The sequence below is a fragment of the Oryx dammah genome, unplaced genomic scaffold (genome assembly GCF_014754425.2).
Source record: "Oryx dammah isolate SB20612 unplaced genomic scaffold, SCBI_Odam_1.1 HiC_scaffold_11209, whole genome shotgun sequence".
Lineage (NCBI taxonomy): Eukaryota > Metazoa > Chordata > Mammalia > Artiodactyla > Bovidae > Oryx > Oryx dammah.
Genome location: NW_024080602.1, coordinates 1,373,326 through 1,398,116, shown reverse-complemented (window position 1 = coordinate 1,398,116; position 24,791 = coordinate 1,373,326). Strand labels below are relative to the sequence as shown.

General features: G+C 56.0%; 1 protein-coding gene across 8 annotated transcripts in view; it reads right to left on the bottom strand.

Moving 5' to 3' along the window:
- Nucleotides 1-1,229: 1,229 nt before the first annotated feature.
- The window catches only part of LOC120860883 (transducin-like enhancer protein 3), a 46,785-nt gene continuing 23,223 nt past the window's right edge, over nucleotides 1,230-24,791 (bottom strand). Inside the window, exons 6-20 of one of the 8 annotated variants that reach the window (XM_040236591.1) lie at nucleotides 24,269-24,343; nucleotides 16,879-17,083; nucleotides 15,321-15,337; nucleotides 11,417-11,536; nucleotides 10,473-10,523; nucleotides 9,717-9,869; nucleotides 9,178-9,319; nucleotides 8,429-8,628; nucleotides 7,768-7,844; nucleotides 6,740-6,989; nucleotides 6,128-6,375; nucleotides 5,450-5,597; nucleotides 4,443-4,593; nucleotides 3,506-3,582; nucleotides 1,230-2,476 (exon numbers count right to left, since the gene is read on the bottom strand). In XM_040236591.1, coding sequence (XP_040092525.1) covers nucleotides 2,369-2,476; nucleotides 3,506-3,582; nucleotides 4,443-4,593; nucleotides 5,450-5,597; nucleotides 6,128-6,375; nucleotides 6,740-6,989; nucleotides 7,768-7,844; nucleotides 8,429-8,628; nucleotides 9,178-9,319; nucleotides 9,717-9,869; nucleotides 10,473-10,523; nucleotides 11,417-11,536; nucleotides 15,321-15,337; nucleotides 16,879-17,083; nucleotides 24,269-24,343 — 2,022 coding nt within the window. In that variant the 3' untranslated portion in view covers nucleotides 1,230-2,368. Of the gene's footprint in view, nucleotides 2,477-3,505; nucleotides 3,583-4,442; nucleotides 4,594-5,449; nucleotides 5,598-6,127; nucleotides 6,376-6,739; nucleotides 6,990-7,767; nucleotides 7,845-8,428; nucleotides 8,629-9,177; nucleotides 9,320-9,716; nucleotides 9,870-10,472; nucleotides 10,524-11,416; nucleotides 11,537-15,320; nucleotides 15,338-16,878; nucleotides 17,084-24,238; nucleotides 24,344-24,791 lie in introns of all 8 variants that reach the window. The other 7 variants (XM_040236593.1, XM_040236592.1, XM_040236594.1 and 4 more) reach the window with 7 other exon arrangements.

The window sequence follows — 24,791 nt, the reverse complement described above, 5'->3', positions numbered from 1 at the left end:
GTTAAGCTTAAAAAAGATGGTAGAGGTTTTCAGGGTCCTGATGGTCATAGACACTTTGCAATTTCTCTACAAGTTCATCCCATTTCATTTTTTTTCCCCAAAGAGTTGGGCAGTGGCAGCTATACAGGACATCGGTGTTAACTGTGGACTTCCTCTCTGGGAACTGCCCTGAGATCCCCCACCCCACCCCGCTTTAAATGGGAGACAGCAAGGGCTGGGGTCATGAACACTCCCTTTTTAACTATCCCGCATGACCACTTTCTAGGGGTGTGGGGGCAGCATGGGAACGCTTTAATAAAAGAAGCGCTCACATTTATGGATGACAAAGGCAATCACCCAGGACATGGGGCAGACAGCACCCCAACCCTCTTCTTGAGGGTGTGGAGGGAGGGAGAATGGAGATAAACTACTAGGGTGGGGTAGGGGGAGGAGGAAGAATTAAAACACAACAATCAAACCAACCTTTAAATAGTAACTTTTAAAAATATAAAAACAGGTCATTACAATGACTTTTCATTTTCTTTTTTTCTTCAGGAATCAATTTGTCTTCTACCCTCGCCTTCCCTTGTGGCAAGAGCCTTAACAACAGGTGGTGGCTAAGCATCCAAGACCCAGAGAGAGAGAGACTGAGAGAGGAAGAGAGACACAGACTCTGGACACCCCTCCCCAACCTCAGAAAGGTAAGGGCACCCACCTTGACCTTCTCTTCGGCCCCCAGAGCCAGGTAGGGGGAGGGGCTCACCTGGGAGCAAAAGCATTGGAGAGGGATTCACTGGGAAACCCCCTTCCTTCTCACCAGACAGGATCACACATTAGAAAATAACCCATAAAAATGCAGTATAAAAATTATCTTCCATATGCTACATCCATGGAGAGCCCACCACCAGGACTCATAACGGCCTTTAGCTTTTCCTTAGAAGAAAAAAAAAAAGACCAAAGGAAAAAACAAACAAAATCCTAATACCTCAGAACATTTTGGTACCAAAAAGTGGCACCCGCAGGAGCTGATATTCTACCTGTAAGCTGTTTGCACTCCTAAGGGAGACATGAAGCCGGGAGAAGTCAGCGCCCCCCGCCCAACCCCAAGTCCCCTCTCCCCGCTGCCCTGCCTGGGGTTGAGGGGGCAGGGAGATCAACCTTAGACTCCATCCTGCAGGTTAAATACACATTTTCCCTCTAAGGAGAGAGAAGGGGTCAGAGGCAGGAAAGTGGGGAGAAGGCATTTTATCAAAGGACATCACTTCTAATTCTTTTTATTCAAATTAAAAAAAAAAAAAAAGCACCCACATCAGTTGCTATTTTTTCTCTGGTAGCTCCCTGAGCTGAGTTGCTATGCGTTCTTCTAACTTTGTGTCCTTTTCAGGTTGTGTCCGAAGATTAAGTAGGGCTGGAGACAGAGTGCCTTTGAACTTCCATTTCTCGTCACGACAACCAAGCGTGCACCAAAGAGAGATGGAGGTGGCGGTGGGGTGGGGGAGACAGACAGACAGGTTCAGACACCCGAGAGGGGAGCCAAGGGGCTAAGAGGCAGGTGGAACTCAGGAGGCCACAGAAAAATTCACGGTGTTTCTGCTGCCGTCAGCCTGGGTGGGCACCCATCTCAAGCTCTGCCTATCCATCAGTCTGCTGGAGCTGGGTCCTGACATGCTTTAAGACGATTCCCAGGTCCACATGGAGACACATTCACCCAGGGGCTGCCTGATGGCTGACCTGGCCACCAGCTGTACTGCCCCTCCTCCACCCAGGAGTCTTCTCCCTCTCCCACTCCCCTCTCCATTCTGCCCCCCTCCCTGCCTCCCCTTCTCAGATGGGAACTTCTGTTTTAAAAAAAAAAAAAGCCACCACCACGAGTGGATTACGAATACAGCAGGCGAAATACACGGCTGGCATTGCCGGTGGGAAGGGGCCTCCTCCCCCGCTGACCAGTCCGAGATAGGAGTCTGTTATTTACACTTTTCACAAACCTTGTGCGCTGCACAGTCGGGGACGTGAAACCCTCCCCCACTCCCTGGTACAAACGTGTGGTCCACACTCCAGTGTCCCCAAGCCAGGGCAGGGGGACACACCAAAAGAAAGGGGAAGGAAGGAGATTGATGAGGGTGTATGTGGAGAGCCGGAGCCACGAGCCTCCAAATCTACGTGCAGCCTCTGCCAGCATCGTTACGGGAGGAGGAGGGGAGAAATCCATCGGAGTCTGTGAGACACAGGAGTCCACGCCCAGGAGTCCCAACTGTGACGCGGGCCCCCTCTCAGCCTGCCAGAGCGTGGTGCTGGGCCGCTCGCTGCCTGTCCTCCGTGTCTGCGGGGTCTCCCTGGCACAGCTGAGTCTGTGTCTCCCAGAGCTTGACAGCCCCGTCACAGTCCTTGCTTAGTAGATGACCTCATAAACCGTGGCCTTCTTGTCACCAGAGCCTGTTACGATATATTTGTCATCCGCCGAAATGTCACAGCTCAAGACTGACGAGGATTCCTTAGACTGGAGGAGGAGATAAAGGACAGAAATTCACTCTTCGGGGTACTCAGCGCTCTCTCCGTACTCTCGGAATTCACCCGCCCTCTGCACACCCTGGAGTGCACGCTGCAACACAGCCCTTCCCATTAGAGGGGCCCCTTCTACCTGCTTCCCCATAAGGAAAAGCTCATTAACTGGACCAGATGTGATCTTTACAGTCAGCTCCGAGCAGCAAAACAGAACACCTGAGTGTGAGCTTTGCATCCTGAGTTTACAAATAGGAAGAAGCGTTTCTGAGCTGGGAGCAGCTGTCAGTGGGCCAGACCCTCAGTCTGGTGAGCTAAAAAAAAGGATTTGCACCTAAGTTTTGAACATCCAGTGTAATTAGAGACTCTTGAAAGTTACATGAGTGATGCACCAGATGCCAGACTTCCAGACTGCATCGAGAGAGTGTCTTACTCACTCTGAGAGCAAGTGTGTGTGACTGTGTGTAGGTGTGCAAGACTGTGTGTGTGTGTCTCTCTGTGTGAGTGTATATGTGAGCGAGGGACAGTGCAGTGTCAGGCCCTAGGTTTTGAAAACCCACACACAAAAAAGCCTCTTCCCTCTCTCTCATCTCCTTCTGGATCCTTCTCTGGCCCCATACCTCTCTCCTTATATTGAAGTGTTGAGATGGAAAATAAACTTACTTTAATACCAGACAACACTGCTCAGAAAAAAAAAAAGCTGCCCAGTTTGCTCAAATGCCTGGTGAGGGCTCAGTGTGCAGGCCAGAGCCAAGAGCATGTTTTTATTCCCCCTTGCTCTAGAAATCCTACAAGAACCCCTGCTAAAAGCCCTCGCCCCAATCGGTCAGATGCCGCTAGCAGCAGAGTATGCGTCCCACTGATGTGCCCAAGTCCAAACCCTCGCCTCTGGAGAAGCTGTCTGGGACCCCCAGCAGGTAGGGGTCACGGTAAGTCCTGCTCTGCCTCCCCTATCCCTGCCCCATCACCGCGGCCAGGCCTGGACTCTCAGCAGAATCAAGAGGGGCACTTGGAGGGTGGGCAGTACCTGGAATATGCTGGCTCCATACGGAGTCCTCCAGGCGTTGAGAAGGTTATCTTTCCCAGTGCTCACAAACCACTTGCCTGCAGGCAAAGGAAACATCAGGTTGCGGGCTGCTACCCTCTAAAGCAAGACCCGCCCCACACGTGGCCAGCTACCACGGAAACGCGGTGTGACCCGCTAACTAGCGCTGGACTGACTCTTCCCTTGTGAGAAGCGTTTTGTAATCAAGACATACCACGGACACACATGGACACTCAGATACTGCCTTTCTCTGCAATCAAGGAGAGGGGTGGGCAGGCTGGGACAGAGAAAGGCAGGATCTGCAATTGATCACAGGGATTACACTTCCCCAGAAAATTCTTTTTAAAGCCACTAAGCTCAACTGACCCATCTCGATTCTACTACTGAAAGATGGCAGGAAGTACTGGGGATGGCAAAGCTCCAAGCAGCTAGAGATCCAGCCAAAGGTGGTGGGTCTCTGCAGGCATGCCACCAGAGCTTTGCCTGTGTTAAAGCTCCAGGGTTCCCAAAGCCCTGGGGGGTGCCTGCTATTCCTGGTCCATAAAGATCTGTTGGGGCTCAGAGAGGCTGGGACTGTCCTAAGCTGCACAGCTAGTCGGTGGGCCAGCACATACTCCAGTCCAGAGCTGTGGCCACCAAAGCCCATGGTCCAGATCACCTGTAGGCACTGCCTGCAGGGCTGGGCACACTGCTCCTCTGCTCCAGGCCATCAAGGTCTGGCTCTGGCCTGGTGTCACAGGTGCTTGGTACCCTGTGGCAATATCTGCATCCTGAGGTGTGGGGCGGGATGGGGGTACTGGTCTGGGTCAGGAGCCTGGTTCTGAGACCATGCTCCCTTAGGGGGGCTCTGGCCCTTCTCTAAGTTCTGAGCCGCATCCCTGCGCAGAGGGCTGGCCAGGCTCCCACTTCCCAGGCTCACCGCAGTAGGCGAACTTGAGGGACAGCACACAGCTCTCGTGCAGGTGCAGCTGGTACTTGTCGGGCTTGGTGTGGTGCAGCACCTCCACGTTGCTGCTCTCCATGCCCACGGCCAGCCACTCCCCAGTGGGGCAGTAACCCAGCGAGAAGATCTGCAGGGGTGGGGAGGACAGAGATCAGCATCCACCAAAAGCACAGTGGGGCAGGGGGACAGAAGGAGGGAGAGGAGGGGCGCTCTTCCACGGCCCTGCTCAGGAACACTGTGGGCTCCGAGTCTTACCGACTCCCTCCCCCAGCACCTCCCCTCCCCACCTGCCATGTGCAATGCAAAGTCCCCCTCTCTCCCCCTCAAGGGAATAGGACCTAATGTTTTATCCACAATCAACTTCCCAGGTGAGGAAGCTGAGGCTCAGAGAGGTTGCTGACTCTAAAAAAGTAAAGTGGCAGAGCCAGGATTCAAACTCAGAGGTGACACAGACATTTCACTTTCAGTTATTCTCTGTCTCAATGACTTTTACCTTTCCTTAAGAAAAACATGAGTAAATAAAACACTAATGTATTAAACATGCAAGATTAAAATATTAACACAAATAATACAATAACAAAAAATAATAATACCTAGCATTTATGGAATGCTTTCTATAGCCAGGCTTACAGCCAAGGCTTTCAGAGGGACCATTTTAGGTACTCACACCAGACCCATGAAGTAGCTATGACTATTCCCATCCCAAGAATGAGAAAACTGAGGCCAAATGCTCAATGGCAGAGGAGCTAGGTATCAAGTCTGAGCAGCAGGGGCAGGTGCGACCAACTCCAAAGCCTTGTGGATTCTATTTCATGGCCACTTCCTCCAGGAAGCCTTCCTAGATGACTCAGGTTGGTCTCAGGTCCATTTGTAATGACCACGTGTGAGGACCCCTTGGTCCCCTGAACCAGCCACTGAGACCCAGGGAGGAAAGGCCCCACGCTGCTCCAGTGGATGGGGCGGGGGGGGTCTCAGGCGCACACCTGGGAGGTAAAGTCGTGCTGCTGCAGCTGCCGGCCCTCCCGCAGGTCCCAGGAGCGCACAGTGTTGTCCAGGCCTCCCGTCCACAGCTTGGTGCCGTCATGGGAGATGTCTATGCAGCTGGCCCCGTCCGTGTGGCCCTGGAACTGCCTAGGAAGGCCAGACAGGGATGAGGGTAAGCCCCAGGGAAGCACTGACTGCTATGTTGACAGCTGTCCCAGGGAGATGCCAACTTTCCCCCTGCAGAACAGGAAACTCGAGGGCCACGGTCCCTCAGGGCTCCTCTCCCACTCGAGCGTCTCGGCCGGGGCCAGGACTCGCATGAGGTCACAGGGAGGCAGGACTCAGACCCAGCAGCTCTGCTCCCGAGGCCCCACACTTGAGCTCTTCCATAGCGGTCTCAACGCCGCCTCTTCTCCCCACATCTCTGCCTGTCTCAGCTTACCCGAGTTCTGCCCTGCCAGGTCTGCTCCAGGGGCCCCTCCCCGGAGCCTGGTGCAAGCTCCTGGTCCACAGGGCCCTCCCGCCCCTGCTGGGCACCTGGCACAAGCCGGCCTTTCGCCGGGGTGCCCTCGCCTGTGCCACGCCGGCCACCCCACAGCCCCTCCGCCCGGCCGTCGCAGCCAGGACAGCAGCACGGCCGCCCCCGGGCGAGGCCGCCCCGGCCTCCCGAGCCGCACCTGACCAGCGTCTGGTTGTGCAGGTCCCACACGGCAATGTTGCCGTCGCTGCAGCAGGAGAAGCAGACTTTGGCGTCAGGGCTGATGGCCAGGGCGTAGCAGGCTGGAGCCGAGGACGTCAGCTCAGCCTTGATGCGGGGCGTGGGTGAGGCCAGGTCCCAGATGGTGAGCGTGCTGGCCTCGCCGCCCACGATGAGCGTGCGCCCGTCGGGGAGCAGCTTGCAGGAGCGGATGTAGTTGTCCCTGTTCTGAAGGAGGGGGGGAGGCAGCGCTCAGCGCAGCCCACCTCTCCTCCCTGGGGCCGGGAAAGGCACATCCAGCCACACCAAGCACCCTCGCCACATCTGCTCACTTCCTGCCCTTATTCGCGGCTGCCAGGCCGACCCCACTGCTCCCTCGTGACTTTTTACACTTTTATTTCTTCACAGACCCCTGGAGAGCAGCGTCATCTCCCCTTACAGACAATGACAGCAGGGCCAGAGAGTTTGCCAGGTTGCCTGAAGTTGCTCAGTTGATACAGGGCTGTGCCTGGCCAGGTCAGTGGGGCGCCACCCCAGGCCCCAGCTCTCCTGTAACAGCTGGAAGGGATGCCCGCAGCCCTGGGGTCCTCACCAGGCAGTCCAGCTGGGAGATGGGGCTCTTGCTCCCCGGCTGGCTGATGTCCCAGATCTTCACGCAGCCCTTGCCTCCTGTGTAGACGTGGCGCGTGGGGTTGCTGATGGTCACCGCACACACCACCTCCCCGTGGCTGAGAGTGTTGATCTGCCGGGCGTGCCTGGGGATGCCAGGGCCTGCCAGGGCGTCGTGGGGAAAGGGCACAGGCTGCATCTGCCCATCAGCGCTCACATGGAAAGAGTAGGCTCTGAAAGGGGGAGAACCACGCTTCTGCCATCTCCAGTCCTCTAACATCCTGACTGGCCCTAAACCTTGCCTGGCCTGCCTGCCTCCAGGTGTCCCCTGCCCTCATCTTAGGAAACCTGGGAACCCCAACCTCTTTGACCTGGTTCCACCAGGGTGGAGACAGCTTCATAGTCCTGCCTTGACTTCTGCCCCTGCTAATAGATCCTTGCTCCGAACCACATCACTGACCCCTCATTGCCTTGGAACAACCTTTCCCGCCATCTATACAATCCCTAGCACTCTGGCCCCGGAAAGGGCCCAGCTTGAATGCCACCCCTCCTCTAGGAGCCAGTAGTATTAGGGAAGAAAATCTGCTTGCCCCCCGTCCCTAAATGAATCACAGAGTACACATCAGAGCCAGGGGTGAGCCAGTATAGTCTGCCTGCTGGTTCAGGTCATAGGAGTGCCAGCTGCGGCTAGAACCCACAGGAATCCCCAGGGCAAGGAAGATCCATGGCCATCTAGTTGGGAAGCCCAACATGTGAAATGTTCCTCCCCTCTCAGAGCCCAGGGATCACAACCTCAACCCCAAACCTTCTCCTTCCCCTTTCAGAGGGAGCCTGGGGGCGATCAGGAGTGCAGCCAGGCAGCCATCAATGGGATTGCAACCTGCCCCAGGGGTACCCCTAGAGAGGCAGACACCCTTCCCCAGGAGAGGCCCATCAGGGCAGGGGATAGTTGGGTGGGTTGTGTGCTCTCTGCCCTCCCCAACAAGCAGAAAATAAGTAGTCAAGGCTTACGGTTTTCCACCAGGAATGGAGGCGAGGCTTGAGGGCAGGCCTGTGGCCCGCATGGGGGGGTGAGGGTCAAAGCCAACCTGTAAGGCAAGACAAGGCCAGCCCTTAGTGAGGGGTGCCATCCTCTGTCCCCCTACTATACAACACCCAACCCCAGCTTCCTCCTCCACCACGTCCTGTCCCACCAGCACCACACTGCCTCTTCAGAGCCTGAGACGGCTGAGCAGAGCAGAACCCCTTGTTCCAGCGACAACACAGGCCCGGGCCCTCTCAGTAACAGCAGACACACCTTGGTATAACACATGGGCAGCCCCACGGGCCAAGGCCCTGCCTTGTGAGATCACCTGACTCACCATGGGAGTCCCACCCCAGAGCACCCAGAAAGACGGGTGCCAGCCCCACTTCCCAGATGGAAAGGGGCCGCCCAGGGAGGCTGTTGGTTGAGACATGGTGACAAAAGGGCAGGGGGGTGGGAACCAGGTCTGTGACCCCCAAGAGTGTTCCCTTCTGATTCCTCATGAACACTCTCCCCGCAAGGTACCTGCCTGGTCACTGGACCCAGAGGGCACCCTCTGCATGCAGGAAGGGTCTCTCTAACCCCTTCCAACTCCTGTCCCCACTCCTTGCCCAGCCCCCCCAAAAAGGAGCCAAAAGGTCTACGTACAGCTCCAAAGCTCACCATTGGCGATCGGCCATAGGCGGCGGCGGCGGCGGCTGCAGCCGCGCTCATCTGCGGTGGGATGTTGTGGAGGCCCGCATAGGCGCTGGGGCTGGTGAGGGAGCCATTCATCTCATGGTGGCTCATCATGGCAAAGGGCGCGGCATAGGAGCTGGTGATGGAGATGGGCGTGCGCAGGGCCGAGGCTGCAAGGAGGCAGATGTAAGCCCGGTCGTACCGCCAAGGGGAGAGGGCCCCACCCCCTTCATCCAGGAAAAGCCCAGGCCACCAGGCTGCCTCTGGCCCAGAAGCAATCTTGCCTGTCTTCTCAAGCTATCCACTCCAGGCAGTCCTCCGGGGCTGAGCTCACCTACCAGAGATACCCATGTTCACAGCCCAAGGTCTGAGGTGAGAGATGTGCCCACCTTTTTTTTATAGAACAAGATTCAGAGGCCCAGAGAACAGCATTTTTCAGAATCTCACAGAACTAACAACAAAGGCAGACAGACACTGATGGTGTCCCGAGCTGTCTGAAGCTCCTTCCACACGCTGAGCTCAACAGTGGCCCCAGTAAGCCCTGACGTGAGTGCTGAAGCAGCAGGCATTCACCTCGGTGTCAAACCTGACCAAGTCCCACAGAGACAGCCCTAATTCTGACTCCCTGCCTGGTGCTCCGGCCCATCTGTGAGGCTCCAGCCCTGGCCCGGGGCAGACCATCCCATCAAGCACAGTCAGCTCAGCCCCATTGTGCCTACCCATTATACCTATCGGGTCCATGCCTGGAGGTTTGCCTGGCATCGACCGGAGCCCCGGGGTCGTGCTGGTGCCAGGAGTTGGGGCATCATTCCGTGGGGTTGGCGTGTTAGACTTGAGTCCAGGGGTGGAGGATTTGTCATTCTGCAAGGGGGAAACGCAGAGACCAAGGGAGGCTATGAAGACTCCTTTCTCCGAGGGCTCGGCACCACACGAGGCCTAGTTCTCAATCTTCTGCCACACAGCCCCTTCATTCTTGCCCAGTCTTGTTTGGCAGGGACTGTGTTCATGGTTCCCATTTTACAGATGCAGCAACTGAGGCTCAGAAACAGTAACTAAGCTCAGGGTTCAGCCTGTACGTGGTAAAGCCAGGATGTGAACCCAGGCCAAGCCCCAGTCCATGTGCTTTCTGCTCCACCCCTCCACCTTCTAATCAGCAGCACTCCGGGTCCAGCCCCTTTTCCAGAAACTTTTTCCCTCTGCCGCAACCCTCCCCAGCCCTCTCCTAGTCTCTGCGGTACCAGGGGCAGACTCCACATACATGACCAAGGTCTTTGGTCTTGGAGGAGGGCGTGCTGCTGGAGGAGGCCACCGAGGCGGGGCTGGTGGGGGCATCCTTCTTCAGGCCACGGGCCTTGTCCAGGCCATTTTCAGGAGGGGAATGTGCCGGGCTGACCCGGGGTGTCGCAGGGTCCTAAGGACACAAGTGAGGCAGAGATGTGCTAACAGCTACGATGAGCCTGAGTTTTTCTCTGGTCCCAAGGGGCGGCCACCAGCTCTTAACAACCTAGTCTGACCCCTCCTCATCCCAGAGACGGGGAGACTGAGGACAGAGCAGGTGGGTGGACGGGATCTGCTCAAGATCGAACATGAGTTCAGGCCTCCATGCTGGGCAGCTGGCCCTCTTGACTTCGTGTAGATCCCTTCCAGCTCCTCATTCCCAGCTGAGGCTGACCCACGGAGCTTACCACCCCAAGACCCCAGGGATGGTGGGGAGAATAGAGCTGACCTAGAGGACCAGGGGAGCCGGCCCTCCACTGGGATCTTCAGGGGTCTCTCTCTCTCTGGAGACCCATCCTAGGAAGCCAGCATGGTTAATGACTCCCCAGCCACCAAGCAGCCAAGCCCTGTCTTCTTCCTCCTGACCAGCCTGATGCCCCCAACCCAAAGGCGTCAAACCCAGCAGGGGCTGCCGGTGAGGGTGCAATAGCCCAGACACAACGGCTCCCACCCGGGACAGGAATCATCTCCAACTGCCCACACAGAGAGCCGCCCTGCGACCGGGAAATGCCCTCACCTCATTGGAAACGTCCACCACTAGATCGTCACTCTTGTCCCCGTCACTATCCTGCACGGAGAGAGAAGCCAATGAGAGGCCACACCCACCCCAGACTGAGCCCAAACCATCCCATTTCCACCAGCCAGGAGCTGAACCTCAGCCAAACCTCAAAGTCCACACTGTCCCCACTCAGCCCCACCAGTGGCGGCCTCCCCTTTGCCATTTGCTAGAGCAGCCTCCCGGACCTGGGTTCATTCGGCTCCCACAGCCACTGGCAGCCTCACCCACACCTGCCCCATTATATTTCTAAGCTCCCTTTAACTTGTCCCTCTGGAGCCAGACACCTCTCTCCAGCTGGCCTGACATCCGCCATCACTTGTACGTGCGCTGATCTCATTCCATCATTTCCATCACAGTGTGGGAGGGGTGATTAGCCTCGTCTCCCAGAAACGCAGCTGAGGCTTTGGCTACGCGATATGCCCAAAGCCCCAGAGCAGCCAAGTGGCTGGACAGGGAGGGCTGGGCCCAAGGGCACTGGCTCCCACACCACATTGCCCCCTGCCCTCTGCCCCAGCTCTCAGCCCTGCCCAGCCTGGCACAGAGCAGAAACTGTGGCCACCTGCAGAGTCAAAGTATGAGGGCACCAGGGATGGCACCTGGGGCAGCTCACAGATTCTGAGGGGGCCGTGATGGTAGCATGGGGTTGCAGGTCCATCTAGGGAGGGGCCCCTAACTCTCCCCAGACCCCACAGGGCCCAGGAAGACCTCTCTGCTCACTCCCTCCTGGCTGTGGCCCATATGCTCACAGCGCACCGATCTATGCAGGCTTCCCATGCCCAGGCCACCTTCCCTCCACCCCCACCTGTACCTGACTCTTCCACAACCAGGCCCTGGGGCAGGGGAGGGCTTCTCCTTCAGCCCAGCCAACCCAACACAAACCCCAGTGGAGCCCCCGGACGTACGTATCGGCTTAAACTGTCCTTCTCCTCTGCTTTCCGCTTCTTGGCTTCCATGCTGTAGTCCGCAGATCCCCGGTGCTTCTCACTAGCTCGCAGGCTTTCCGAGGGCGACACTGAGTTATTCTGGAAGCAAGGAGGAGAGTTAGTGTGAACATTTCATTCACGCATCGATCTAGCTCAGTGGGGTGACCCAGAAGGTCAGTTGAGGTGCTCTGTGTGTCCTGCAGGTCTTGGCTCCATCAGCCTCACCAGGGAGGGACACCCTCCCAACCCTCCAGATTTGGTTCCTCTGGGAGAGGCCCTGAGAGCATGACAGTTCTCTACTGTAGCAATGTCGCTGCTGTTAGATAACTAACCTTGCATGAGTCATTGGCCTCTGGCCTATGACCCTGCGCGCTTCGTGAAGGTGGGGTCGCACCTATCTCCTCTTCCACCCCTCTGTGCTCAAAGAATGGATAAGCTGAAAATTTGTAGGGAGTCTTGAAGACAGATCTGAGCCGACAAACGGGGGCTATGCACAATACCTCACTGGCTAAACCTGACAGGAAGGGGGGGCCGACAGGCAGCGGAACTGCCAGGTGCCAACAGGTCTCCCCAGCGCAGGTACGCAACGGGGCATCTTGTGTGAATGCCCTTCTGTGACGGCCTGGCCTCCCGCAATCTTAGAGAGAAACACCAGGGTTGCAATGAAGCAGAAAACACAACGTCATGAAGCCTCTCCCTCTGAAGATGGGAAAAGGCATAGAGAGCAGGTAGAATTCCCCTCCCCTCTGTGATGATGGCCAAGTCCAGGTCCCGAGACGATGGGAAACGTGCCCAAGGTCCCCCAGCAGGAGGCAACTTGAAGAAAACCCGAGGTTTTTATGCCTGGAAAGGACTAATGAGTTCTCCCTTCAACTACAAAGCAAATGAGGATGAGAAGAGTTTGGAATTTATGGCCTGGGAAGAGGGAAGGTGGGCTGACAAGGTAAGGCAAGAGAAGCAATGCCAGCGGGTCTGAGGATGGAGCGGAAGTTGAGAGAAGGACTCCAACTGGTGGTGCGAAGCGTGAGTAGGAACGACAGGCATCACGTGGCCTCCAACACTGGGCTGGGAGCAGGCAGGGAGGTGCGATGGGCAGGGGTGCCTGCCAGCAAACCTCTCTGCCAAGGGAAAGATACCACAACCCCCTCTAAGGGACCGCTGAGGTCTGTCCCTTCCTAAGAGACCACACTGGTGGCTCAGTGGTAAAGAATCCACCTGCCAATGCAGGAGACACAGGTTCATCCCCTGGGTCGGAAAGCTCCCCTGCAGAAGGGAATGGCAACCTACTCCAGTATTCTTGCCTGGAGAATCCCATGAAGGGGAGGAGCCAGGCAGCTACAGTCCATGGGGTCGCAAAAGAGTGGGACACGACTGAGGGACCAAACAACAACAACACAAGAGACGGCATCACACCTTCCCCCGCATCACTCGGCACCCTCTTCTGTGCACCTGCGCTGGATCAGGCCTGAGGCGGGATGCAGGTGTGCGTGAGTGAACAAGATGCAGTCCCTGCCCTCCAGCAGCTGACCGCCCAGCTGGGGCAGGGCGGGGAGCAAAGTCCAGTCCCTCCTCACCCCTGTGCCCAGGGCAGTGTGACAAGCCTACACAGGGACCTGCAGAGATGTCTCCTCAAAGGGGGAGGCCTTCCAGAGGCAGATGCAAAGTCTCCCCACTTCCCCCAGAGGCAGGGTCTGGCGTTCTGCGGGGAGCGGTGCGGGAAGGAGCCGCAGAACTTCATTTCCTCCCCTAAGCCAGTTTCTGGGCAGCCCTTCCCTGCCAAGCTTCTGCCTGAAGCAAATTAAAATGGCAGAGTTATCAAGCCTTGAAGAAAATATGGAGGTTATAATGGAAGTGCAGCTTCAACCTTCCCCGCAGCTGGGCAGGCGCGGCAGTGATGCGCGCACAGCCGCAATTCAATTAGCCGCGGCGAGCGCCGGCAGAAAAATCACTGTCATTTCATTTCATTTCCTCCGACGGCGGCCACCCTGTGCTAAGCAGAAATGCTCCCAGCCCCTCTGCTCTTGCGGGGGTAGCAAGGAGAGGGGGGCGTGCGGCCACTCCTGTTTCCCCCTGCGACCCAGGCCGCGGCTCGGAGAACAGCAGGCTCTTTCTTCTGCAGTCAGCTGCAAAGCCTCGCTGCTACCGGAGGAGAGTCATGTCAGGCGTTTAGCGGCATCGATCCAGCCCGCCTCTGGCTGGCAGGCGGCCAAAAAACTAAGTATTTTTTATTGCTTCGGCGAGGCAAGGAAATATGAATGAAGCTACCTCTAATTGGACTCCAGACTAACCCCTCCGGGACAGCTTCCAGCCCGGCCGGTCGGCCCCCCTCCCACTCCGACATGGCCCTGTCTTTCCTGCCCGGGCCTCATCTGTTGACAACCTGGTTTCCAAAGGGCTGATTACGTTCATATCCACTCCCCCCGACACCATGGCTGCGCGCACATGTGTGAGCCCCTACGGCCCACAGCCCTCCCTGCCAAGGACGGTGACACCACTCATTTCCACTCAACTCTCCAGGGGCCCCTCTGCCCTAAGTTTCAACATCGGAGAGCACTGTGAAGAGCCCCGATCTTGGGGGCTCCTCGTGGGATTCTTTAGGAGAAAGCATTCACAGAGAGGGCACAAAGCCAAGGCCAAGAGAGATGAGGATGAAGACATCTGAAGGCAGTGAAGGGATTGAGCAGCCACTGCTCTTTGTGGCAAGTCTGTGGTAAGCAGGTAAAGCTGGGTCCTGGGTCCTGTGCTAAGTGGGGTCTTCCTAACTAAGCAGAGAGGCTGGCTGAGCAGGAATATTCCCATATTACAGATGGAGAAACTGAGGCTGGTAGAGGCTGAGAGGGCTACCCAATGCCCCGTGAAGCCGGGACCAGGCTGAGCCTTGAGATGTCTAGCCCAGCCCTCTTCCTGTCTAGGCAAACTACCTCTCCAAAAAAGGGCACCTGGGATCAACATAAAAGCAATCAGAATGGATCTGCAGCTTCAGCTGTTCCTTTCTGATGTACCTAGCCATTCCTGGGCCCAAATGACCTGGCAAGCAGAGAGGGGACAGACGTGAGCACTGCTGCTGATGGGAGGTTCAGAGTCAGCCCAGTGGAGGGCTGGGGAGGGGACGTGGGTCGAGATGGAGAAGCCACCCGAGGAAGCTGCTGTTTAGATGGTTAGTTAACTGCCTGACCTTCCAAGTCCTACTTAACACGAGGTAATAACCAAAGCCATCCTAACAGATTAGATGGCCCCAGATACAAGGACGGCGATGAGGAATAAAATAGCTTTGCTAATCGCTGGAGGATTTTTTTATCCAGACTCCACTGCGCTTATTCAGAAGGCTTATTCACTTGAAACAGAACCTCTGAGCCTCAGTGTGATCAGAAAGATTTATGGCAAATCTCAGAGCTGGCAGACACGCAGGCAGCCTGGCCTTAATGCTCGCTTGTGAGCACTTCTTAAACCAAGTTAAAGCCTGCAACAGGGAGAAACCTCAGGTGTTGGGAGGAAATAAAGAGGATACAGGATCATATAGGAGACAGCCAACCTGGGGGACAGGGAGGGACTCCAGCCCCAAATGAGGGAGGGACGCCAGGGTCCCGAGCTCTGGGGTCAGCCCCGTGACTCCACAACCCCCCTTGTAGGACCCAGGGCTGGCCGGCTGACCTCTCCAGTAATCACCTCTTATATAAAAAGGGGGTTAGCTACAGCTCACTTAGCCCAAATCTCCATTTGACAAATAATGGCCCTAAAACCTGGAGAAGTAAAGGTCAATCAACAGGTGACAACAGCTCTTATTTCATTACAATACCCAGCCACCCCCAGGAGCCCACACAGGGTGCCCCAAGTACCCTGCACCCCAAACGCACCCCACAGGGCCCAGAGTGCCAGCACTTACCGCACTGGATTCTCTCTCTTCGGGGACAGAAGGCCAGGAAAGGAGGAGGGTCGGGTCCCACAACACAGAAAAACAAAAAGAAAGCAAGGTCAGTCTCGTCCAGCTGGCTTTTACGCTTTGCTAGTTCACGGGTTTTAAAATGGGCAGTGGCCTGGCTCTCTGAGTCACCCCGGGTCAGCCAAGGCAGAGCCATTAGGTGACGTCTCTCAGTTTGGAAATTAACTGCCCCAATTCCATTGCTTCTCCGAGCCACCAGGCCTAGGTGGGGCTGCAGGGGGCTCTGTGGTCTAGCTCTCCCTGCCATGCTGAAAAAGGTGCCAAGATTACTGGTCAGCAGTTTTTAAAGCCACAAGCTTGGGAAGGATCGTGCTATATAAAGTATCCATAGGATCTGAGAGTTGAGAACATTATTGTTATTTTTTTTTAATTAATTATGGGAGTGGTTTTTTGGTATGGTGTTGTTTTTAATTATCACCCTTCTCTGTTTCTTTGCCAAGAAGCCCCTTTGGAAGCAGAGGCCTCTGATTATCTGCCCAGTCAAGCACTAGCTCCCTGGTCTTCCTGTCTGCTGCAGAGAGGCCCTCTTCCTCTGCCAGGAGGATCAGCCTAAGGCAGAGACAAAAATCTTAGTCTCAGTTCCCAGAACCTGCTACCACTTCCCAGCCCCAGCCTGGGTAGGATGGTGACATTCCAAGGCCCTCATGCCCACAGGGCATTGGCATGTGGCCCATATCTAAGCATAAATCAAACCATCACATGGTACACCTTAAATGTGATGTTATGTGTCAATTATGTATCAATAAAGCTAGAAAAAAACATCTGCAGGCAGACCACACAAAGTGGTCCTATTTGCAAAGGGTCTGCTAGGAAGCCAGGCCCTTTCACATCCCGATAAAACTAAGCCCTCCTGATGCCCGACAGCTTCCTTGCGGGAAGGGCTGAGTGAAGGGTGGGGGGCGCTCTCACTCCCCATCTCCCCAGTCCTCTCCCTGCAGCCGCACCAGCACTGGTTCTACGTAGTGTACAGCCCCTAACAAGCCTTTACTTGAGAGTCAACTGGGTACCTTTCCCAAGAACCCTCTATGGGTTAAACACCTGGGAACTTGGCCTCCGTCCTCAGAGGGCTAATGGTCTCTGTGAGGATAAAACATTTTTCAGGGAAGGATAGAAGATGATGGCAACAGAGGTCTTGGGACCCCGACTCTTAAACTCCTCTGGGAATTTGAAAAAACCCTCAGCTTGGCCAGGAGGGCTGCCCGAAGGAATGGGACTGGGGCTGACCCTTGGAGTATGGGCAGGATGTAGCTAGGAAAATGGAAAGGTACTCCAGCATGAAAGGACCAGATGTCTTCCAGGGCAGAGAAAAGTGGGTACACCTCAGGCATTGGGGGTGGGCCTGGGGGATGGGGCTCTGGTTTCCAAACACCAGGAACTTCACTGATGGACGGCTCCAAGGCTCGCTAACTCCTGGTCTTTGGGTGACAGCACTCGCTGTGTGCGCTCACAGCAGGGTCTCTAGAGCCTCTGCCCACCCCACGCCCCCAGCCCCGGGCCGCACCTCTGTGGTCCAGCTCATGGTGGTTCTTCTCGTCCTTCACTGACAGGTGGGCCTGGCTGCCCAGTGCACCAAGTGCCAGCAGCCCCGAGCTGCTCCCCGTCACTGGGGGGATCCCTGGAGGCTGGAGGCCTGATGGGTGGGGTGGCAGCTGGACCGGGGGGCCATGTGTGGCATGGGAGAGGTGCTGCGCCTGGAGCTGCTGTTGCTGCAATGAAGTGGGTGGTGAGCACGGCCAAGCCAGCAGGGCGGGAGAGGCCCAGGCCAGCCCTCTCGCTCCTCCAGGAGGCAGCAGGGGAACACGTACCCCACCCTCCCAGAGCCTCATCCCCAGCTCAGGCCACATGCTGTCATGCTGGAGGAAGTCTGTTAATGGACTGCAATTTAGACACAAGATTTATGATGGCAAACACCACCTCCTCCCCAACCAGGACAGAATTTCTCAATGTATGATTCCAAGCCCAAGATAAATAAAGCATGCATTTAAAAACCACAGTCATCAGGGCTCCCTCTCTGTGGAGGGCGATCCACTTTTAAGCTCCCAGCAGTCACAGTTTTGCTCATGCTTACATGCCTGCGAACGTCAGCAGCCAGCATCTCCCACCCTTATTCCCAACCCTGGGGAAGACTCCCTAATTCTGAAGAACTCCACGCCTGTCTTTCAGAGCAAGAGCAGCAAACAGCAGAAGAGTCCTGGGATCAAGAAGAGTTTGGGGCCACAGGAATGAGAACCAAGGCCACTGAACAGGAGAGCAGAGAACAGGGTGAAGAGGGGGGCTTTGGAATTAAGACAGATCTGGATTCAAATCCCAGCCCTGGCACTTACTAGCTGGGTGACCTCAGGTAGGTCACTGAGTGATCTCTTAACAATAGCGAACATCTACCAGAGGGCTTTCCATGGGCCCCCTTCTCCCCTACTTTCCCCAAATCTAGACAGGTATTAATTGAGTTATTATCATCAATAGATGGAGAAGAAAATGGCAACACACGCCAGTATTCTTGCCTGGAAAATCCCATGGACGGAGAAGCCTGGAGGGCCACAGTCCATGGGGTCCCAGAGTTGGACAGCACCAGGCACGTGCAATGCCGACTACCATCAATAGCAAGGACGACAATCCCGAGTCAAGGATTCTGCTCCGTGGATGTCCCGAATTCCTCAACCCAGCACTGGTCTCAGGGTCTTCTCTTCCCCCGTCCCCTTGTTCTCCCCCAGCAGCAGACAAAACACCCTTCATCAATCTTAAGAACCATGGGCACTGTGCCGCTGACTACGGCATGACCAATGTCTCTATTTCATAGAGATTGAAACATTTCTTGGGAGTGACTGGGGCCTCGGGTTATACATACGTCTTTCCTTTCAACAAGCACAAGAGGAGGGAATGGAAATTTACTGAATGCCTGAAAGAATGCCTGGGCCCTTTCCAAATATTATCTCTGACCCTTTCAACTACCTGGTAGAAGGGTTGTGCCCACTTTAAAGATGGCGAACTGGTACTCAGGGGCTGGAACAGGGTTAACTACCAACATCACCCAAAGACTGTTCCTAAGGAGACCCCCTGCCCCAGGGCAAGAGGAGTTTATGGGGGTGACAGAGAGCCAAAGCCTGACAAGCTCACCTGTCAGTGTAAACCGTGGCTCTCTGGCCACTGCTGACAGATGACAGATTACAGTGAAGGCCCACAGTTCTGGATGGACACACGGCTCCAACAGGCAGTAAGTGTATTTGAGATCAGGGATTAAGAGCTTCCCAAATGGCTTCCCAAGTAAAGAATCTGCCTGCAATGTAGGAGACTTGGGTTTAGTCCCTGGGTTAGGAAGATCCCCTGGTGGAGGAAATGGCACCCCGCTCCAGTATTCTCACCAGGAGAGCCCCCTGGACAGAGAAGCCTGGTGGGCTAGAGCTCACGGGATCGCAGAGAGTTGGACACGACTGAGTGTCAGAGTACAGAGCACACGTTAAGAGACCTGCTCTTCCTCAACTAAACTGCAAACTGCCAGCCTCGTGCACCCCCAAATTCATGATCCCCACTTTACAAATGAGGAAACTGAGGTACTACACTCCCAGCCCTGCAGGGCTGATTTTTCAGTGTAGGGGGAAAAGCCTGGGACCACAGCCACTGCTCAAGACCTGGGATGTCTCTTGGTGGGAAGTTTATGGAAGCTGCTGGTGGGCACTGGTCTGGACTGTCTGCCCTGAGACGCCAGAGCAGACACAAAGTGGAGGTGTCTACCCTAAAGCCATCCACCCCCCAGAGGCAAGGCCCAAGGAAGTGCAGCTTGAACAGTTAGTTGGGACGAGGAGCGTCAGTGGGGCATCCTGCTTCCTGAAAGGTGAACCAGTGAACCAGCACCAGAAACTTGCAACAGAGTCTATAATTGCAGTTGCAGTGTCTATATGGAAGACACGGGCTTTCAAAGCTGTTTAGCTTCCAAGACGGAGATGGTGGTTTTCTGCAGTGGCCCATGAAGCAGGTTATGTCTTCTTTGCAACAGAGGAAAGGCAGCTTCCGTGTACTTCTCATCTTCAAGCACAAGAGCAGGACCCCCTGCACAGCCAGAAATTCCCCCGAGGTCTGCTCTGGATGGATGGAAGGCATGGTCAGGAGCAGTCCAGCAGGCTCCAGGAGGCAAGGACAGACAGCCGACCTCCGAGGCTTCTCTCTCAGGGCAAGGACAGATGCCAGGGCTTGTCGGGTCAAGGGTCTGCTGACAAGCATCCTGGTTGTGACAGAGAGTGAGAAAAAAATCTTTTCCGCAGCGGGGCGGCTGGCAGTGTTCCACCTGTCTCTCCATCCCAGCGTTGCAGGCAGGGCACAGCCATCCTCAGGCTGCTTCCCTGTCCCCATGACACATCTCTGACTTCAGAGGACGAGGGGAGTAAACACAGTGACATCCGAGTAGAAGGGTGACGGGGTTTTCAGCCGGGGAGAAACGGGATCGAACCCCCATCCGAGGAGGCACTGGGCTCAACTCTGCAGCTGCCTGTCTCCAGCTTCCACTGTCCCCTCTAAGACCAGGATCTCTCTGTCCATCAAGTGAAAGGAAGTCAACAATCCCCCTCAACCCCCAACCAGGGGGCAAGGCCCCTCACGAGCGCCCCCTCCTCATGCCGGAACAGCAGCCTCTCAGAGACACATCCTGGGGGCAGGCGTGCCTCCCTGCCCTCCGGGACGCTGACGGGGAGGCCCTTGCTGGCCAAGTCCATGTAACCAGATTGTGTACATCATGCTTCATGCCTCTGCTACCTGAGTTAATGCTTCGCTTCTCAGGTTCATGATTTGGGTTAAACCTAGCGAAGTGGGCTAAGCCTTTCCAGGGCCGAGACCCACTGAGGACGTCCTAGCTGTATGAGATGGAGACTCCTCGCCTCCCGGGGGAGAGGAGAGCAGCCCCGACCTCTGCCTGGTCCTTCTACTTCTTGCCCACATAAGTGGCCCCCCAGCTCCAGGTGAAACTGTGCCTCTGTGCTCTACTACAGCTTGGAGGCTCACAACAATGCTGTTACTCCATTTCCGAGACAGGGACAGGCTCAGAGGGGTGAAATGACTCTGCTAAGCCAAAGAGACCAGAGCCAGAACTCAAGCCCAGCGTGACTTTTCTCTACCATGGCCCCCGGCTGAGAGAAAAGGATGCATTCATTCTAAGGCTCCCTTTCTACACCCCCTGTCAACCAAACCCAGTTCATCAGGTTTGTGGAGGGAATGGAGAACCTCAGGACTGGCTTCAGCACACTCTGTACAATTTGTGACAAGCTACAACCTCCCTCTTCCTCACCCCACCCCTACCTAATCTGAAAAAAAAAGTAACCACCAACAAGGACCCACTGTATAGCACAGGGATTGCTGCTCAATATTCTATAATAACCTATGGGAAAAGAGTTTGAACAAGAAGAGATACATGTGTATGTATAACCGACACTAGAAACTAACATAACACTGTAAATCAACTATACTCCAGTACAGAAAGAAAACCTATCAACACTTTATAATATCTCTTCCACTAATAATTTTCAAAGGAACACAGCCCAAATGGTCAGTGGGCAAGTGGGGTGAGCTGGCCACTTGATGCGAAGAGCCGACTCACTGGAAAAGACCCTGACACTGAGAAAGATTGAGGGCAAGATAAGGGGGTGGCAGAGGATGAGATGTTTAGATAACATCACTGACTTCAATGGACATGACTGAGCAAACTCCAGGGGACAGTAAAGCACGGGGAAGCCTGGTGTGCTGCAGGCCATGGGTTCACAAAGAGTCGGACGTGACTGAGCAACTGAACAGCAGCAAGTGGGGTGCACACCTCTCCACCCACCAAGTTCAGTGACCTGGAGCCAGCATGGAGCAAACTGAAACGTGAGCTCTGGAAGTGGTGGGTACCATCAGCTCACTGCATCTAATCTGCCTAGGGAGACCTTTTGCAAGTTGCTGACCGAGGGACAAAACTCTGCCCCCCACCACCATGCTCAGCAATCTTTTGACTGTGTAAGGATCCCCTAATAACCTGGATCCAAGAAGAGAGGGTGTGGATCAGGTCTGCAGTAACCGGGTTTTGTAGGCCCTTCACGAGCGCACACACACCTTCAGGCCTGCCTTCCCCAGATGGACATGAGTTCCCAGTGGCCCCGCAGACCAACAAGCCTGGGTCTCCGTCAGTCCCTCCATGCCCTCTCACCTCACACCAAGTTGATGCTAGACCCTGGCCTCTCTCACCTGGAGGGGAGACCCTAGAAATCCTCTAACCTGTGTGATAAACATGCCCCTCACTGCAGGCACGCCAGTGATCAGGCTTGCCAGATACCCGATCTCTCACCTCTCTCTGACATAAGCCAAAGCACGAAGGCAGAATCCTTCCACCCCATGCCCAAGAGAGCCCCAGACGACTGACTTTAGCGGGACATCATTCGACACTTGCCCAGCCCTTCACCTTCCCACAGATGGAGAAACAGGCCTGGAGGAACTAGGTGACTTGCACGAGTCCCCCAGCTCCCAGATCAGGAGGCCGGGCCACTCCTTCCCGCAGAAGGGCAAATCCAGCTGTGCCATGGGGCAGGCACCAGCTGCTGTCGGGGCTTCCTGGGCCCTCCCTTCCCTGCCCTTTACTGCTAAGGCAGGACTCCAGGCCCCTCACCACCTTCCTCTCCATCACTTTCCTGAGTCAGCCGGCCACAAGCCCGCTCTCCCTCTCCCTCCTTCGCGGGATGCCCCGGCTCGAGAGCCTGTCCGTAATTCCTGCCTTGTGAGGCTCTGTCAGGCGCAGCGATTAGACGGCTGCCTGCTTAATGACAGGGCAACGGCTGCGTTCACTCAGAGCTGAAGAAGCAATTACCTCGAAAATGGGGGTCACAGGCCCCACTCGTTGGCTTTAATTGAATTCCAATATCTGCCTCGAGCTGCCTTGACCTAACGTGTAGCTTCCTAAATACTCCTTAAAGGAAGCAGAGCTAATCCAAGCAGTGCTTCTTCCCAATTCCACTCTTTCTTAGAAATTTAAAAAAAAAAAAAAAAAAAAACTATTTTCATAAGAGGATTTTGATTCCAAAGGGGGAGGTGGTGGGGCGGAAGAGGGGACCCCACTGTGGCCACGGCAGGGATGGGAGGGCTGGGCCTACAGTATGGATGGGGGCAAGGGGCTGGGAGAGGAGAAACTTCAGAGAAGGCACTTCCCACCCTGAGCCCTTGCCTACCACTCTCAGCACGGCCATCTAGCTGTGAACTGGCCACTGAGGAGGACACTGGCCCCACACCAGGGCCAGACTGGGCAGGATGTGGCAGGGGAGGAGCCCTGAGCTGAAAGCCAGCCTGGGGCGTCTGGCCTGACTTTGCTCCTGAACCCTGTGTGACTGGCTGTCACTCCCAGCCTCTATAAAGCAAGGGCATCAGTTGAATCAGTCGTTCTCTACCTCGGGCCCTTTCATGCACTGCCCCCGGGTCCCCCACTGGGACATTTTGCAATGTCTGGAAACATTGTGGGGTGTCACAACTGTGTGTGGAGGTCACCGGCATGCAGTGGGTGGAGACCAGGGCTGCTGCTGAACACCCTCCCGTGCATCCTCACAAAGCACCCGGCCTCAAAGTTCATGAGCCTAGAGGCTGCAGGACCCTGGGCTGGGTGGTCTCCGAGGAGACTTCAGACTGTACAATATTATGGTTTTCCTGCTGGGGGCTCTGCCTCCCAGATCACTGGCTAGAAACAGTTACCACCCACTCATGTTCTCCTTCCCGGCCTCCCCTCCGCTCCTCCTGCACAGCAGGTGAGGGTCTGCCCCTCCCTCGGCACTGCCAGGATTCAGACCACGCTAGCTGCCCTGCCCAGCGCCCCCGCAGGCAACTCAGGCCAGAAGGACCGAAGCCCATAACCATCACGGGTGCCACTGACAAAACGAAAGGTGAGGACTCTGTCACTCCGACCCTGCCCTCCCAGCAGTCCTGGCCCAAAGAGGTGAGCTGGTTCACCCCTTTCCTGTAACGGACGCAGAAACTAGGGTGTGAGGAAAAGATGGGATCTGCCTGAGGTCACACGGAGAAAAAGTGGAACTAGAACAGAGGGCCCCAGGTTTCTCCGCAGAATCAGAGCCCAGTGACATCATTCACCCCAGCAAGCCAGAACATTCTGCACCTTTAATTCCACCTTGAAATAATGACTGTACTTAAGGACAAGAAGAGGACTGAAGACCAATCAAAGGGCTAGAGAGACCCTAGCCAACCCGTCTACTGCTTCCCAAGCCAGCTTATGGTTCAGAATGATCTGGAAAAACACAGAAACACAGACTCCCAGTCCCACCCCAGACTGATGGAAAAGAATTCTGAGGGGGGTGCCCTGGAATGTATATTGTCCAGAAGTCCCTTTGGGGATGCACACTCGGTGAGGGAGACCTGGCCGGGGGTCCTGGCTGGACTTCACACAGGTCCCTGATGGATGCTCAGCCAGGCAGCTCAGCGCACAGGCCAGCAAGGCCCAGACCCGAAAGCCACAGCACGCTTCACAGCACAGAGCAGCAGAGACAGCTCTGACCTCAGGAGGGCAAAGAGGGGCAGATCTGTGCCAGGGAAGGGACAGGCCCCCAGGGAGGTGGGAGACATCAGGCTCCAAGGTGACCCCAGAGCCCACCCCTTCTCTGTTGGAGACACCAAAAGCTGGTAGGATGGGGCTGATGAACTTAGAGGTGGACTAGGGTTGGGTCAGATACCCCTTTAATCTGGGGACTGGGAGGCAACTGGGGAGCCATTGGGGAAGATATCTAGGTGGGTCCAAGCCCATGAGATGCTGGGAGCACTGAAGCCCTGGGGCCGCCATTCTTTGGGGCCAGCTGAGGTCAGGGTCTGTCTCTGGTTATGGTAAATGAGAGGAATAAAAGGGCTATACACACGGTGAGAGGCAGACTGGGGAGTCCACGTACCCCGATGATGGCGTTCAGCTCCGTCATGGTGACCTGCTTGGCTCGCTCCACCGCCTGCGCCACCTGCTGCTGGTGCTGGAGGGGCAAGGTCAGGGTCAGAGCTGGCCTTCCCCGCCCAGAAGGCATGGGGGTGCGGGGGCCACATGGTCCCTGCCCAAGGAGGCATGGGGTGCCGGGGCCACACGGGATAGGCAGGGTCAGAGGTGGCGGCCTTCCCTGCCCAGGGAGGCATGGGGTGCGGGGGCCACACGGGACAGGCGGGGTCAGACTGCACAGGACAGGCAGGGTCAGAGGTGGCGGCCTTCCCTGCCCAGGGAGGCATGGGGTGCGGGGGCCACACGGGACAGGCGGGGTCAGACTGCACGGGACAGGCGGGGTCAGAGGCGGCGGCCTTCCCTGCCCAGGGAGGCATGGGGTGCGGGGGCCGCACGGGACAGGCGGGGTCAGACTGCATGGGACAGGCAGGGTCAGAGGCAGCGGCCTTCCCTGCCCAGGGAGGCATGGGGTGCGGGGGCCGCACGGG